Consider the following 14,073-nt stretch of genomic DNA (forward strand, 5'->3'; position numbering starts at 1 on the left):
CTTGGTAGTGCTCTCTGCTTAGTAACCGGGTTCCAGTACCATCAGCTGGTCCTCGGTAGTTCTATTGGCTCGTGTACCTTCAGCTACCCATCCAGGTTCCAGTATCGTCGGCTGGTTCTCAGCAGTTCTTCAGCCTTCTTGTACCTTCGGCAACATTTCCAAGTTCAAGCTTTTTGAAATGGCTTTTTGTAATCACTCTTGATCTCCCTGACGACGACCGTAAAGACAACGACCCTGAAGACCACCCCGAAGAAGACGACGACCCCGAAAATGACGACCCTGGAGACAACGACCCTGAAGACCACCCCAAAGAAGATCAAGAAGATGACCCTGAAGAGGATGATGAAGGAGAAAGTGTGGGAGAAGTAAAAAAGAAAGTGAAGAGCATGGAAATAGTGAAACATAAATATCTGACAAAATATAAAAAAGCTTAACATAGTCAATATCTTTGTAACTCCGAAACGTCTTAAAAAAAAATTAATTCCTGCTATTCCATTTGATTGGGCTAAACCTCTATGCCTTTAATGTCTCCTCCACCTCCCCCCAATACATTCTACATTATTCTTAGTTGTTTTCCTTCATGTAGAATTAACCTACAAGGAAAGTAAGGGTTTATTTTCATTTCGATATTTGTGTCCCATTAACTTGCATTGATTTCCGATATCGGAATCAGCGATATCCGATATTTTTGGGGTATCGGTCCGATCCAATCCGATCCGATATTTCCCGATATCGGAAGGTATCGCTCAACACTACTGGTGGCGGTTATTTCCAGGAGTACAAAAGGATTTGTGGTCTGAAATTGAGCATGCCAGATCTTTAACTTTCCAAACATCCAATTGTCCAGGGCCTCCATACACATAGACTGTTGGCCGAACCTGTCAATATCAGTAGATTCGGTCTTAATTATTCTAATGTATATGGAGGGCTTTAGATTTATACACAGAAAAGTCACCAATTGGATTTCACTTCTTTCTCCCAGTTTATTAATGAAGAATAACTACAAAAAATAAGATAAAAATTATAATTTTAACACCTCCATGATGCAAGATTTGTATAGTCCTTTACAGGTTTCCCACAATTGCTTGTCTTTTTTCTAGGATATTATAATACATATATGGTGCTAAGAGCCTTATATAATTGCATAGAAAGTAAGCTAATTGCATGGAAAGTCCCAACATGGGAATAATACATGCACAGAATGGAAAAGAATATGTGGTATCTAACAAATGACATAAACGCTAACAACATAAAAAGACGACTCCACCAGTCCAGCTGAGGAAGACGTTTACACAACATTTTCTGATCTGATGACTTAGGGCAAGAGAGACCTAAGATGGATACAAAAATCATGCAGTAAAATACATACATAGCTTGATTTAAGGGCTGTTGAACCAACCCACCAGTGAATGATACCAAGAGTAGGAATTGTTTTTGATTTTACTCTCGCAAATTTAAAGGCCAAGTAAAATCTTCCACCATCTGAGACTGGCTTCATATATCCTCAGTTTACAGACTGTGTGTAAACTATGATGTCCAGGCCAGCTATCCACACCAAAAAGCCCGCGCCCCCCCCCCCCCCCCCCCCGTACAAACAGAAGGACAATTTAGCTAATCGTTTGGTCAGCAGCTTTTTTACTTAACCCGCCATACACAGGAATGCTCAGTCTCTATGTCAAAGGAGAACAAAAAGATTGTCATTTCGAAATCTGACATATCAGATCCTTCTTTTCTCCACATTTGTCTGTGAAGAAAAAGTGGGGGTGCTCTCAGACACATTAGACCAGTGTTTCTCAACTCCAGTCCTCAAGACCCACCAACAGGTCAAGTTTTCAGGACATCCTTAGTATTGCATAAGTGATAATTTCATCACCTGCTCAAACATTAATTCCATCACCTATGTAATACTATGGAAATCCTGAAAACATGACCTGTTGGTAGGTCTTGAGGACTGGAGATGAGAAACACTGCATTAGACCTGCCAGATAAGCCCACTGATACTGGCAAGTTTGTCCAACATTATTCTATTAAAGGGATCCTGTCAGCAGGATTTCGCACAGAAACCTCCAGGCAGTGTCAGGATGGTGCCATTATACTGATTAAAATGATACCTGGGTTGATGAAATCCGTCTTGTGATTATTCTTTAATCTTTATTTTCAGTTTTTAGTTAATGACATGCTCATGCCCCGGGGCGGACCTGAAGAGAGGGTTCTTTATGCGGTGCTCTGATTAGGTATTTTTTTTCTTCTCCAGTAAGATGGCGCCCCCGGCACATGTGCAGTAGTAGCTATCAGACCACAGCTATATACACCGGTAGCTGCTACTGCGCAGGCGCATTGGGCGCCATTTTCAATTTTTTTTTTTTCTAACTGAATAACATCAAGAACATGTATTATTAGGACATGAAACATGCGATTATGCTGCAGCACAGGTACCACGGCTGTCACTTGCCTGCAGAAGATTTTTTTTTCTTCCGTATGTAGAGATATTCATTACGGAAACTAAAGGGCAGTCAGTGAGGGGATCAGTGACCTGTCAGCAGACTGCATTATGAACACCTAATCAGAGCAGCACATAAACATAGTAACATAGTAACATAGTTATTAAGGTTTAAGGAAGACTTTAAGTCCATCTAGTTCAACCCATATCCTATCCTAACTTGCCTTAACATGTTGATCCAGAGGAAGGCAAAAAAAAACCCATGTGGGAAACAGTAAGCTTCACATTGGGGAAAAAAATTCCTTCCCGACTCCACATACGGCAATCAGACTAGCTCCCTGTATCAACGCAATATTAAGGAAACTAGTGTATATACCCTGTAATATTATACTTTTCAAGAAAGGCATCCAGTCCATTCTTAAATTTTAGTAGGGAATCACTCATTACAACATCATATGGCAGAAAGTTCCATAGTCTCACTGCTCTTAGGCTGTGTTCACACACAGCGGTTTTTTTCGCGTTTTTCCCGCGGATTTACCAAAAAATCAGCTAAAAAAATGCTCAAAAGAAGCTTCCTATTCATTTTGATGCACTTTGCACTTTTTGTGCATATTGATGCATTTTTAATTTCGCGGTAAATTCCAATTTCTGGCTATTTTCTCTGTGTCCGGGGACATGCGGATAAAATCGCGGCAAAAACGCGCAAAAATCATGGCAAAAACACGCAAAAATCGCAGCAAAAACGCGCCTTTTTTCTGGGAAGGAGTCTTGTTTTTATGCAGAAATTTTCTGCATACGTGTGCACATAACCTTACAGTAAAGAATCCGCGTCTGGGAGTATGCTTAAACCTTCTTTCCTCCAGACGTAGAGGATGCCCCCTTGTCCCTGTCACAGGTCTAAGAGTAAAAAGATCATTAGAAAGGTCTTTGTATTGTCCCCGCATATATTTATACATTGTAATAAGACCCCCCACAGGCCGCCCCGGAGCACGAGCATATCATTAACTCAAAACTGAAAATAAAGATTAAACTACAAGATGGATTTCATCACCAGGTATCCTTGTAATCAGTATAACGGCGCTGACCTGAAACTGTCTTAATGTTACTGTGCAGGTTCCCTTTAACCTGTTGAATTCACTAATTAGACATGAAGCCAGCCTTTGACAGATGATATTCAATTTGGTAATGTACCGTCTCTCAAGATTGTGGCTGTCAAATGGGCTCTTTCAATTAGATCAAACTGTGGATTAAGTACCTCAATTTTACAAGCATAGCCTATATAACAGTAGCACAGTACAAAATGTATGTAATGAACGTATTTTTGTAAAACACTTAAAAAATGGCACAAACCAGTAAACAGCATTTATGAAATCACATTAGTCATTACAACATGTAAAATACAATATTAACAAAACATGTTTTTTTCTGCATTTAAGCCATAAAAAAGCTAAACCAAAAACAATGTGCGCATACTGTATGTACATTGCAAAATGGCACCAGAAAAGGAAAACCTACAGCTTGTCACAGTTGTATTGGCTGATCACTTCTCCAACCTGCCCAAGGCTGTTTTTACTGGAGCTGGGTTCTACTTAACCATTTAAATTTGTAAACCTTAGCTTCAGAGAAGTATGTCAATATAGGTTCCCATCAATAGACGTCCCATTGTATGTTACTGGCAGATGGGCTCTAACAATTTCATCAACTACCCTTTCACCCCAATAAAAATGTTATTTACCATAAAATGGATTAGTAAATGAAATTGAATACTTCCACTCCTTGGCAACTTTTCCTTTTCAATGCATAGTTAATGAGCAGGTATTGTAACAAACAGTTACATTGTTTTTTTGTGTGTGTATATATATATATATATATATATAACATTATTTTTTAAAACCATATTAAGAACTTTAATAGAACCAAATAGGGATTATTTTTTACACATTCTAGGATCCAATGTTCATTGTGTCTGAATTCTGTGGATCAGTCAGACCCAGTTGTGTCATTATTGGTGGTTTGTTAGCAACAATAATAATCTGTTTTGGTTGCTGGTTTAGTGTACAGATATTATATGTGAATATCAGCACTATGAATTTTATATTTTGGTTTGAAATGATCTCTTTTAGGAGAATCTGTTACAGATTTGGCAAAAATTATGAGTCAAGATCTCCAGGTCTTCAGGTCATGTCCGAAGAGGCACCAAACGTGGGACAGAGAAAGGATGTTACACTATTTAAACCCTCTGTTTTTCAATATTTATCTGTCATAATTTTAAGATCTCATAAAAATAAATCTATTCGTAAGACATCTTGGATTAGATTCTTTATTACGGTGTTTTTGACATCCTTATTTCTCACACTGTAGATGATGGGGTTTAGCATGGGCGTCACAGCTGAATAGAGGATGGCAACAGACTTGTCCATGTTTGGAGAAGAAAGGGAACGTGGCCGTAAATACAGAATCATAATGGTCCCATAGTAGAAAGTCACCACAATAATGTGAGAGACACATGTGGAGAATGTTTTATAGCTCCGATCAGAAGAATTGATCTTCGAGATTGTGGACACGATTTGGACATACGAAACCAGAATCAAGAGAAAGGTCAAGCTTGCTATGATCCCTGCTGTAATAAACATTATTACTTCATGGAGCCAAGTATCACTGCAAGCTATTTTAAAGAATGGAGGAATCTCACAAAAGAAGTGGTTGAGATGATTGGAATGGCAGAAAGACAACTGGAAGGTGTACGTAACTTCTAATATAGAGTGGATGAAACTTGAGATCAATGTCGCAGCAGCCATACTGATACACATCTTCTTGCTCATGATGGTGGTATAGTGCAATGGTCTACAGATGGCAGCAAATCTATCATAAGACATGATGGCAAGTAAAAAACACTCTGAGGAGCCAAAACCCAAATGAAAATGCATCTGGATTGCACATTCTAGTAGAGAGATGCTCCTGTCCTTTGATAATGTGTTCTTTAGAATTTTAGGCACTACAGTGGTAGCGAAGCAAATGTCAATGAAAGAAAGATTAGTAAGAAAAAAGTACATGGGAGTGTGGAGCTTTGGATTAATTCTCACTGCAATAATCAGTAGAAAGTTTGCCAATAATGTTATCACATAGATCACCAAGAATGCGAGGAAGGCAATGACCTTCAAGTAAGGAACATCGGACAAACCAAGGAGAATAAATCTGATCTCAGAGGATTGGTTGAATAGTTCAATATCTTGTAATTGAGAACCTGAAGATAAAATGTAACAAATAGAAGTTTAATTACATTTTTTACTTCACTCTACCTTCTAAATCTGACAACAGTATTGTGTGATCTTATCATAATCTATTGTTGCTTTAGAAATATTTCCAAAAACATGGGACAAGTTTTCTGAACATATATTTTTTCATGGAATCTGATAAAGTACGGTGTTTTAGAATAATTAAGATAAATTAGCTTCACATGTAAGAAAATATTAAAGAATATGCACTCCTGTGGGTAAGATCATTTTTTTAAATTAGATATACATGTGCATCTCACAAAACTAGAATATCATCAAAAAGTTAATTTATTTCAGTTCTTCAATATAAAAAGTGAAACTCATATATTATATTATATAGAGTCATTACACACAGAGTGATCTATTTCATGTGTTTATTTCTGGTAATGTTGATGATTATGGCTTACAGCCAATGAAAACCCAAAAGTCATTATCTCAGTAAATTAGAATACTTTATAACACCAGCTTGAAAAATGGATTTTAAAATCCGAAATGTTGGCCTACTGAAATGTACTCAATACTTGTTTGTGGCTCCTTTGGCATCAATTACTTCATTACTGCGTCGTGGCATGAAGATGATCAGCCTGTGGCACTGCTGAGGTGTTATGGAAGCCTAGGTTGCTTTGATAGCAGCTTTCAGCTTATCTGCATTGTTGGGTCTGGTGTCTCCCATCTACCTCTTGACAATAGAGGATCTATGGGGTTAAGGTCAGACGAGTTTGCTGGCCAATCAAGCACAGTGATACTGTTGTTTGTAAACCAGGCATTGATACTTTTGGCAATGTGGACAGGTGCCAAGTCCTGCTGGAGAATGAAATTTCCATCTCCAAAAAGCTTGTCGGCAGAGGGAAGTATGAAGTGCTCTAAAATTTCCTGGTAGACGGCTGTGCTGACTTTGGTCTTGATAAAACACAGTGGACCTAAACCAGCAGATGACATGACTCCCAAACAATCATTGATTGTGGTTACTTCGCACTAGACCTTGTAAATCAAGGTCCCAGAATCTGGAGGAAGAGTGGAGAAGCACACAATCCAAGCTGCTTGAGGTCTAGTGTGAAGTTTCCACAATCAGTGATAGTTTTGGGAGCCATGTCATCTGCTGGTGTAGGTCCACTGTGTTTTATCAAGATGAAAGTCAGCACAGCCATCTACCAGGAAATTTTAGAGCACTTCATGCTTCTCTCTGCCGACAAGCTTATTGGAGATGGAAATTTAATTCTCCAGCAGGACTTGGCACCTGTCCACACTGCCAAAAGTACCAATACCTGGTTTAAAAACAGCAGTATCACTGTTCTTGATTAGCCAAAAAACTCGCCTGACCTTAACCACATAGAGAATCTATGATTTATTGTAAATAGTAAGATGAGAGACACCAGACCCAACAATGAAGACAAGCTGAAAGCTGCTATCAAAGCAATCTGGGCTTCCATAACACCTCAGCAGTGCCACAGGCTGATCACCTCCATGTTACGCCACACTAATGCAGTAATTGATGCAAAAGTATTGAGTGCATTTACTGAACATACATTTCAGTAGGCTAACATTTCGGATTTTAAAGTCATTTTTCAAGCTGGTGTTATAAAGTATTCTAATTTACTGAGATAATGACTTTTGGGTTTTCATTGGCTATAAGCCAGAATCATCAACATTAACAGAAATAAACACTTGAAATAGATCTCTCTGTAATGACACTATATAATATGAGTGTCACTTTTTGCATTGAAGAACTGAAATAAATTAAGTTTTTGATGATATTCTAATTTTGTTTTTTTTATAAAAATCATTTTTGAATCATGATTTATCGAAATTTTTTTCAAATAGGAGAAGCTCTAAGTTTCGCTCTACATTTCTAGCTGCAGAAAGAGATAACCAAGGTCCTGTTGTCAGTAAGTTTGGACTGATAGACGAGTTCACAAGCGTTTTGTCTTTTTCTAAGCTCCTCTCAGCTGATTTATGACCACATCAACGTACAGCTCAACATTGATATGGTCTGTGATCATAGATTATCATAGAGGAATTCAATATAAGACAGATAAAAAGTTAAGTCTTTGGTAGAGGGAATTCTCTGTTGAAGCAAACTCACCCATGGGTTCTCAGATAGTTCATTCTGCTACCAACTATAGAATGTGCAACAAGGAAGCTATACAATGCAAATGGTGCAAAAGTTTTCCCAACTTGAAAAATTATTTTTAGATAATAGTCTAAAAATCAACCAAAATAACATTGTACCAACATTATTTCTACATCTGTTTAAAATAGGAGATATAACCTGAAACTTCATTATGATTGTAGACTGTTTTGCCTTGAGCGAGATGTAGTTGAGATATTTTTTTCATCTTCAATGGTGAATTCAGGTAGCAGCAGGATGGGGGAGAAGTAACTCATAAGTGGAGAATGAAGCAGTTTCTATGATAACATGATATGCGTAGAGAACTGGGGAGCAAACACAAGCGCAATAGGGTCTTAACTGGTAAAAACAGTGAGAAACCAATGGAGTGCTAACTCACCTGATGGGGTTGCAAAATAGCAACATGGGTAACAAAATAAATCATCTGTAGCAATACACGGGAGTGATTCAACCAGTGTCAACCCTGTGCTGCTGAAGGATCCAGGATGTCGGCTTCATTCTTTAAAACTTTTATTCTGAACAGGTTTAACAGTCAACGCATTTCAAGGCCACACAGAACCCCTTCTTGAGGACAAAAACCTTATGTGTCTCAAGTCAGATGAGTGCTGTTTAAATAGCCAATAAAACCTTCACGCCAGCCATGGCATGACAGTTCAGCCCTGCTCTAGTGCGCAATGCTGTAGCGCTCCTATGATCACGTCCTCGGCGTATGTGATCTGTGCCCATATAAATCTCTTATGGAATAAAGTTCTTGGACTTATATGCGCTGCTAGACAGAATATCAAATCCAGATCACGTAGATAGATTAACCTTTTATTTTCCAACGCGTTTCGAAGTCCATAACACTTCTTCCTCAGGGGATGACATAGATGAGTAGATAGAGCTGTCTCTAGTTTTATACATCCACAGTTTGAAAATTGGCGCCATTGATAACATGTGATACAGCGCAAAAGTCAAAGTTCAAACAGATCAAATGTCGTGAGAATATCATAATAATTTATCTTTAGTTGATAAAATCAATTGTTCCTTTATTTATTTCACAGAAAAAGGTATTAAAAAGCAGAAAAAAGAAAAAAATGATAAAAATATAAAAAGCGAACTCACGCCGCAGAAAAAGCAAGGAGAAGGACCCACAGTCCAACACCCATACCGTCACACCAGACAAGAATATGTCCTGGAGGTCACTGTGTGGACCGTTGGATGTGCAGCAGGCTGACAACTGACCTTACATGCTCAGCTCTCTCCTGGAAAGGGTGAGTATATCTCTTTATTCTCTTTCAAAAGTCACCCGGATAAGACCCTATTGCGCTTTCTTTTCCTATAGTTTAAATAATCTGTGCCCATATATAATTCCTGTAACTCTCCCATAATACACCTCCTTTTTGCCTTCTGCCCTCTTTCCCACACCTCATTCACTGAACACTCCGCAATTCTTTCAGCAACAGCACTCACTCTTTTGTTAAATTCTCACATTTCCTTGCAATCACGTACCATTCGGTGTCGTCTCTCACTAATTCAATGTTGTCTTCCCTACTTTCACTTATTGAGCATAGGGTCTGGACATGGAGCACAATAAATTAAAAGACACATTGTAATTTTTAAAAATAATTTTAATGGTCAATATTTTAACTTTTATTCAGTCTTATAATTACCATTTCATCATCAAACTTGCATTTCATTTTTATGATACTTCACTTTGTACCTTTGCCATAATTATTCACTTGATTCTAAGTTAATTTGATCGAACGTTAACCTGCCATGTGGCCTGTTTGTTGTTTTTTTTATTCAAAAACACGCCCTTTTAAACAGCACTCATCTGACTTGACAAACATAAGGTTTTTAGTCCTGAAGAAGGTGTCCGGTGTGACCTTGAAAAGCGTTACCTGTTAAGAATAAATGTTTTAAAGGATTAAGACGACATCCTGGATCCGTCAGCAGCACAGGTGTGACTTGCATTTTCCTTTCACTGGTTGAATTTAAAATATGACAAAGATGGAATACAATCAATTTTGAGTTAAAATTTAGTATTCTTAGTTTTAAATCTGTGTATGCACAATTTTACTCACAGCAGTCCATGATAGTAACAGAACAGCCTCCATAGAGATGGAGCAAATGCTAGAGTTGCAAAATGTGGCTTATAAAGCATCTGGCAGACAATATTAATAGGGCCTTGCAATCATAACACGACTGATAGAGTCTCTTGGGTTGTTTGAAGAAAATTTCCATGGGAATTAACAATTGTCTGTCTCCTGATATTAATTGTTGTTTATTATACAAAAAATAATAATTTGGCCCCAAGATAGATATGGACATACACATATAAAATAAAAAATGTTGAATTTGCAAATGTTATAAAATTTATTTGAATATTGATTCACTCCACAGTATTAAAATTTCACATTACTTAAAAAGTAAGAGCAGAAATATTACATTGCCATGATAAAGATTTAGCAAACGATACCTTAACTCAGATAGTACAGGCCTGTGATACACTCCTCAAGAATGAAATTGCAACACCAAGGAGGAAAAATCATGGAATCATGGAAATCACAGGATGGACACATGTTACTGATAAGCAAATTAGTAAAAAATAGAAACAACACTTTCAAAACCTCTCCATTTATTCAATATTGAGTATGAGTGCCACACAAAAAAATCCCCACACTAACAGCCTTGGTTAGAATCTATGAGGTTATTAATGGGTGCCTGAAGAAGCACTCTGAAAGCACTTGGGCAAATCATCACGATCACCTGCTGACAGCTTTTCGATCAATGATATCCCTGACTTTCTCAATGTTAGGGTACCGTTACACCCAGCGATGCACCAGCGATCCCGACCAGCGATATGACGCGGTCAGGATCGCTGGTGCATCGTTAGGTGGTCGCTAGTGAGCTGCCACACAGGCAGATCTCACCAGCGACATCGCTGGGGACGGGGGTCGTTACTTACCTGTCAGACGCGGCAATCCTGTGTCCTCCCACCCAGCTCCTCGCTCGTCGCTCGTCGTCACAGCAGGAAGCGCCACAGGAAGTGGCCGACGAGGAATGGTCCAGGAGCTTCTCGCGCGATCAGCGATAACCAGCGGGGGAGCCGGTCGGAGGTAAGTATCACATGCAGCGATATTGCTAGCAATATCGCTGCAACGTCACAAAATAGGTGACTTTACAGCGATATTGCAGTGTGTAACGGGGGCTTTAGACAAGTCCGGGGATTCTGCAGTCCATGGTAGCATGTTTAGGCCACTCAACTGCTCCCAGTAAAACAAGCAAGTTATGACTTATAATTGTCATGCTGAAAAAGAGCTAATAGAACACTTTGGAGAATAGCTGTGTGATGGTGTGTTATGATGTGTGGGGTATCATTCTGTCTATGTTCATATTTTTACTGATTTTAGGAGTGTTGTCTTGTTGCTCTGTATCATTCTTTGTATTCCATGTCTTTTCTAGATTCTAAATTACTTTACAAAAGGTCCAATAATTGAATTAGCTCAGCTACCATCTGAGTGTATCAATGCCTCTTGATGAATCACTGCTGACATTTTCTGACTGTTCATTCATGCTGTCCTTATTAGTGATGAGCGAGCACTAAAATGCTCGGGTGCTTATTGCTTGGGTTGAGCAAATTGGAATACTCGGGTACTCGGTCAGAACAACGAGCCCAATGTAAGTCTATGGGAGCCCCGAGCATTTTTACCGTGATCCCCCCGGGGGTCCTTTTAAGGTCTAAAAACATCTGAAAATGATGGAAACACTGCTCAAATGACATGGGGACATCATGGGGATCGCCCCTGGAAGCATTCCTGATTCCTAGTTCACAGCTTTAAACAATGTTGTCAGAGTTTCACAGCATTTTTACCGGTGCACCAGAAAACATATCAAAACGAAACCAAAGAGGATTTTGCAGGGAAATATGTTAAGGTACATCCTTTCCAGGGTATTGACTTGTATAGAAGGCAAAATAATTAACCCCAGACCAAATGTTCCTCCACCACTTGGGCTATGCTCAGACGTAGCATTTTTGAAGCGTTTTTCAACTTTAACGTTGCTTTCAACCAATACAAGGGCATTCACTGGGAAATGTCATTGTAACATTTAACAACCCTAGTTGGCCATGTGGTGTGTGACACATAAGCAGACACATCTTGATTCATTTATGAAGGAGGGACTCTTAAAGTCACAGAGCCTATTTTTACTAGGGCATCAGGCGGCATTAATCTTCTTAAAGGGCCATTATTAAACAGTGGGTCTCTTAAACTGCTATTGCCTATGCAGTGAGTGGATGGGCTGCCAAGAATTACGACGCATCCCAATACCCTTTCACGAGAGGTCCAGGAGGGCTTACAGAAAAAATGTTGCATTGAATGCAAGGCCTGACTTGCCCCAAATTTACATGCACCCCAATAAGTTTTTCAAGCCACGTACTGGATGGCCACCGGAAAATCCACTTCACATTATTCATTTCGTAATCCCAAACTCTTTTCTTAAGCATTGACTGCAAGGCCTGCCCTGCTCCCAAGTCATATGCACCCCAATAAGCCTTTGAACACACATACTGGATGGGCCCAGGAACATCCACTTAACACTATTCATTTTGTACTCCCATTCTGTTTTCTTATGCATTGACTGCAAGGCCTGCCCTGCTACCAAGTCATATGCACCCCAATAACCCCAATTCCCCCTTGCAAGAAGCATGGAGGAGGGCATCTTAACAAAAAATGTCCCATTAAAAAGGAGCAGGTCTCCTAGACTTGTAATGCCCATGCACTAAGTGTATTGGTCTGACAAACATTTTCCACTGTGGGGTACACCTCCACCTTTTCCATAACAAGTATTTTACGCCCAGCAAAACCACCCACACTTGTTCGAAATTCGGCACTGGCTGTAGCAGCACGGAACACGTTAACCCTGTTGATCTAGTGGCGGTGGAAGATGAGACGTTGACGTTGACGTTGATTGAAAACTATGCCCAATTTAATGGAGCGGGGCTCCTAGACTTGGAATGCCCAAACACTAAGTGTGTTGGCTGTCAAACATTTTCCATAACAAGTATTTAACACCCAGCAAAAATCCCCACCTGTTGTGAACTCTCTTGATCTGACTTCTAAGTCGGGGCTCTCTCTGATGGTTGCTGCAGGTAGTGGAGCTGGCCGTGTTGACAGAAGTCTATCATCTGAAGACGATGATTGGAAGTCAGGGGTTACAGACTGGGAGGATTTAAATGAGCAAGTTTCCTTCAGTTGCTGCTGGTGATTTGGTTTCTCTTCCTGTGCATTGTGAAGTCTGCTTTTTCCCCTCCTTGGTCTTGCATCATTCAGATAAGTTATTTGTTTGCTGGAATCTTTTGTATTTGACATAGTTTTTGCCTTTCTCTGCTTTCTGCTTTGCTGTGCGGGTTCAGCATTATTCCCTGCTGGGATTTTTGCTGGACCCCATTCATATGTTACAGCTTATGTCATTCTTTCCAGTATTACTAATTCCCTGTTATATTAGTATCTTTTGTATCTTTGCTTTGCTTCCAGTTCACATCAGAATGCTGATCTAATTGGGAAGAGGTCGTGTGGCCTCAGTGTTTTTGTATATCAGACATGTTGGATTTTTTAGGGTTTTTGCGTGATTGCAGACAGTATCTTTTCTGTCCTGTCCTATCTAGACAGTTTGGGCCCCATCATTTGCTCACTTTATTTTCTGCCTGAAATTGTGCCTCATCTTGTCTCACCAACAATATATGTTTGGGGGCTATCTGTTCCTTTGGGGTTCTATTCCGGGGCAGTTTAGCTTTCCCCTTTCTTGCTTTAGGCTTAGTTAACTCTTTGGCTGTGCTGAGGCGTCTGGTGCATCATAGGCACGTCCCACGGCTAATGCTAGTTGTGTTGTTAGGTTTAGGGGTCTGAAATCCGCTAAGTTGCCAACCTTTCTGGTTTCCTGGTTGCTTAGCTAATTCCCCGGTAATCCTCCTCGGTGACTGAATCATAACACCCACCCTTGTTAGGATTTCAACACTTGCTGTAGCAGCACAGAACACGTTAACGCTGGTGATCTAGTGGCATCGGATTATGAGTCGTGGAGGAAAGCCTGATTAAAAACTATGCCCAATTTAAAGGAGGGGGTCTCCTAGACTTGGAATGCCCATACACTAAGTGTTTTGGCTTTCAAACATTTTCCCCTGTGGGGCACACCTCAACCTTTTCCATAACAATTATTTTACTCCCAGCAAAAAGACCTACAGTTGT

At 39.6% G+C, this 14,073-nt stretch overlaps 1 protein-coding gene across 1 annotated transcript; it reads right to left on the reverse strand.

Annotated features, from left to right (window-relative positions):
- Window positions 1–4,716: 4,716 nt before the first annotated feature.
- Window positions 4,717–9,522, reverse strand: LOC141082651 (olfactory receptor 5AR1-like). Its single transcript, XM_073566601.1, has 3 exons — window positions 9,496–9,522; window positions 9,315–9,399; window positions 4,717–5,684 (listed from the first exon to the last, which is right to left on the reverse strand). Exons 1-3 carry the CDS (start codon window positions 9,520–9,522, stop codon window positions 4,717–4,719), a joined length of 1,080 nt encoding a protein of 359 aa, XP_073422702.1.
- Between the last annotated feature and the right edge of the window lie 4,551 nt (window positions 9,523–14,073).

This window comes from Dendrobates tinctorius, unplaced genomic scaffold (assembly GCF_039654945.1).
Source record: "Dendrobates tinctorius isolate UK_male_01 unplaced genomic scaffold, ASM3965494v1 ptg000019l, whole genome shotgun sequence".
In the NCBI taxonomy this organism is placed as follows: Eukaryota; Metazoa; Chordata; class Amphibia; order Anura; family Dendrobatidae; genus Dendrobates; species Dendrobates tinctorius.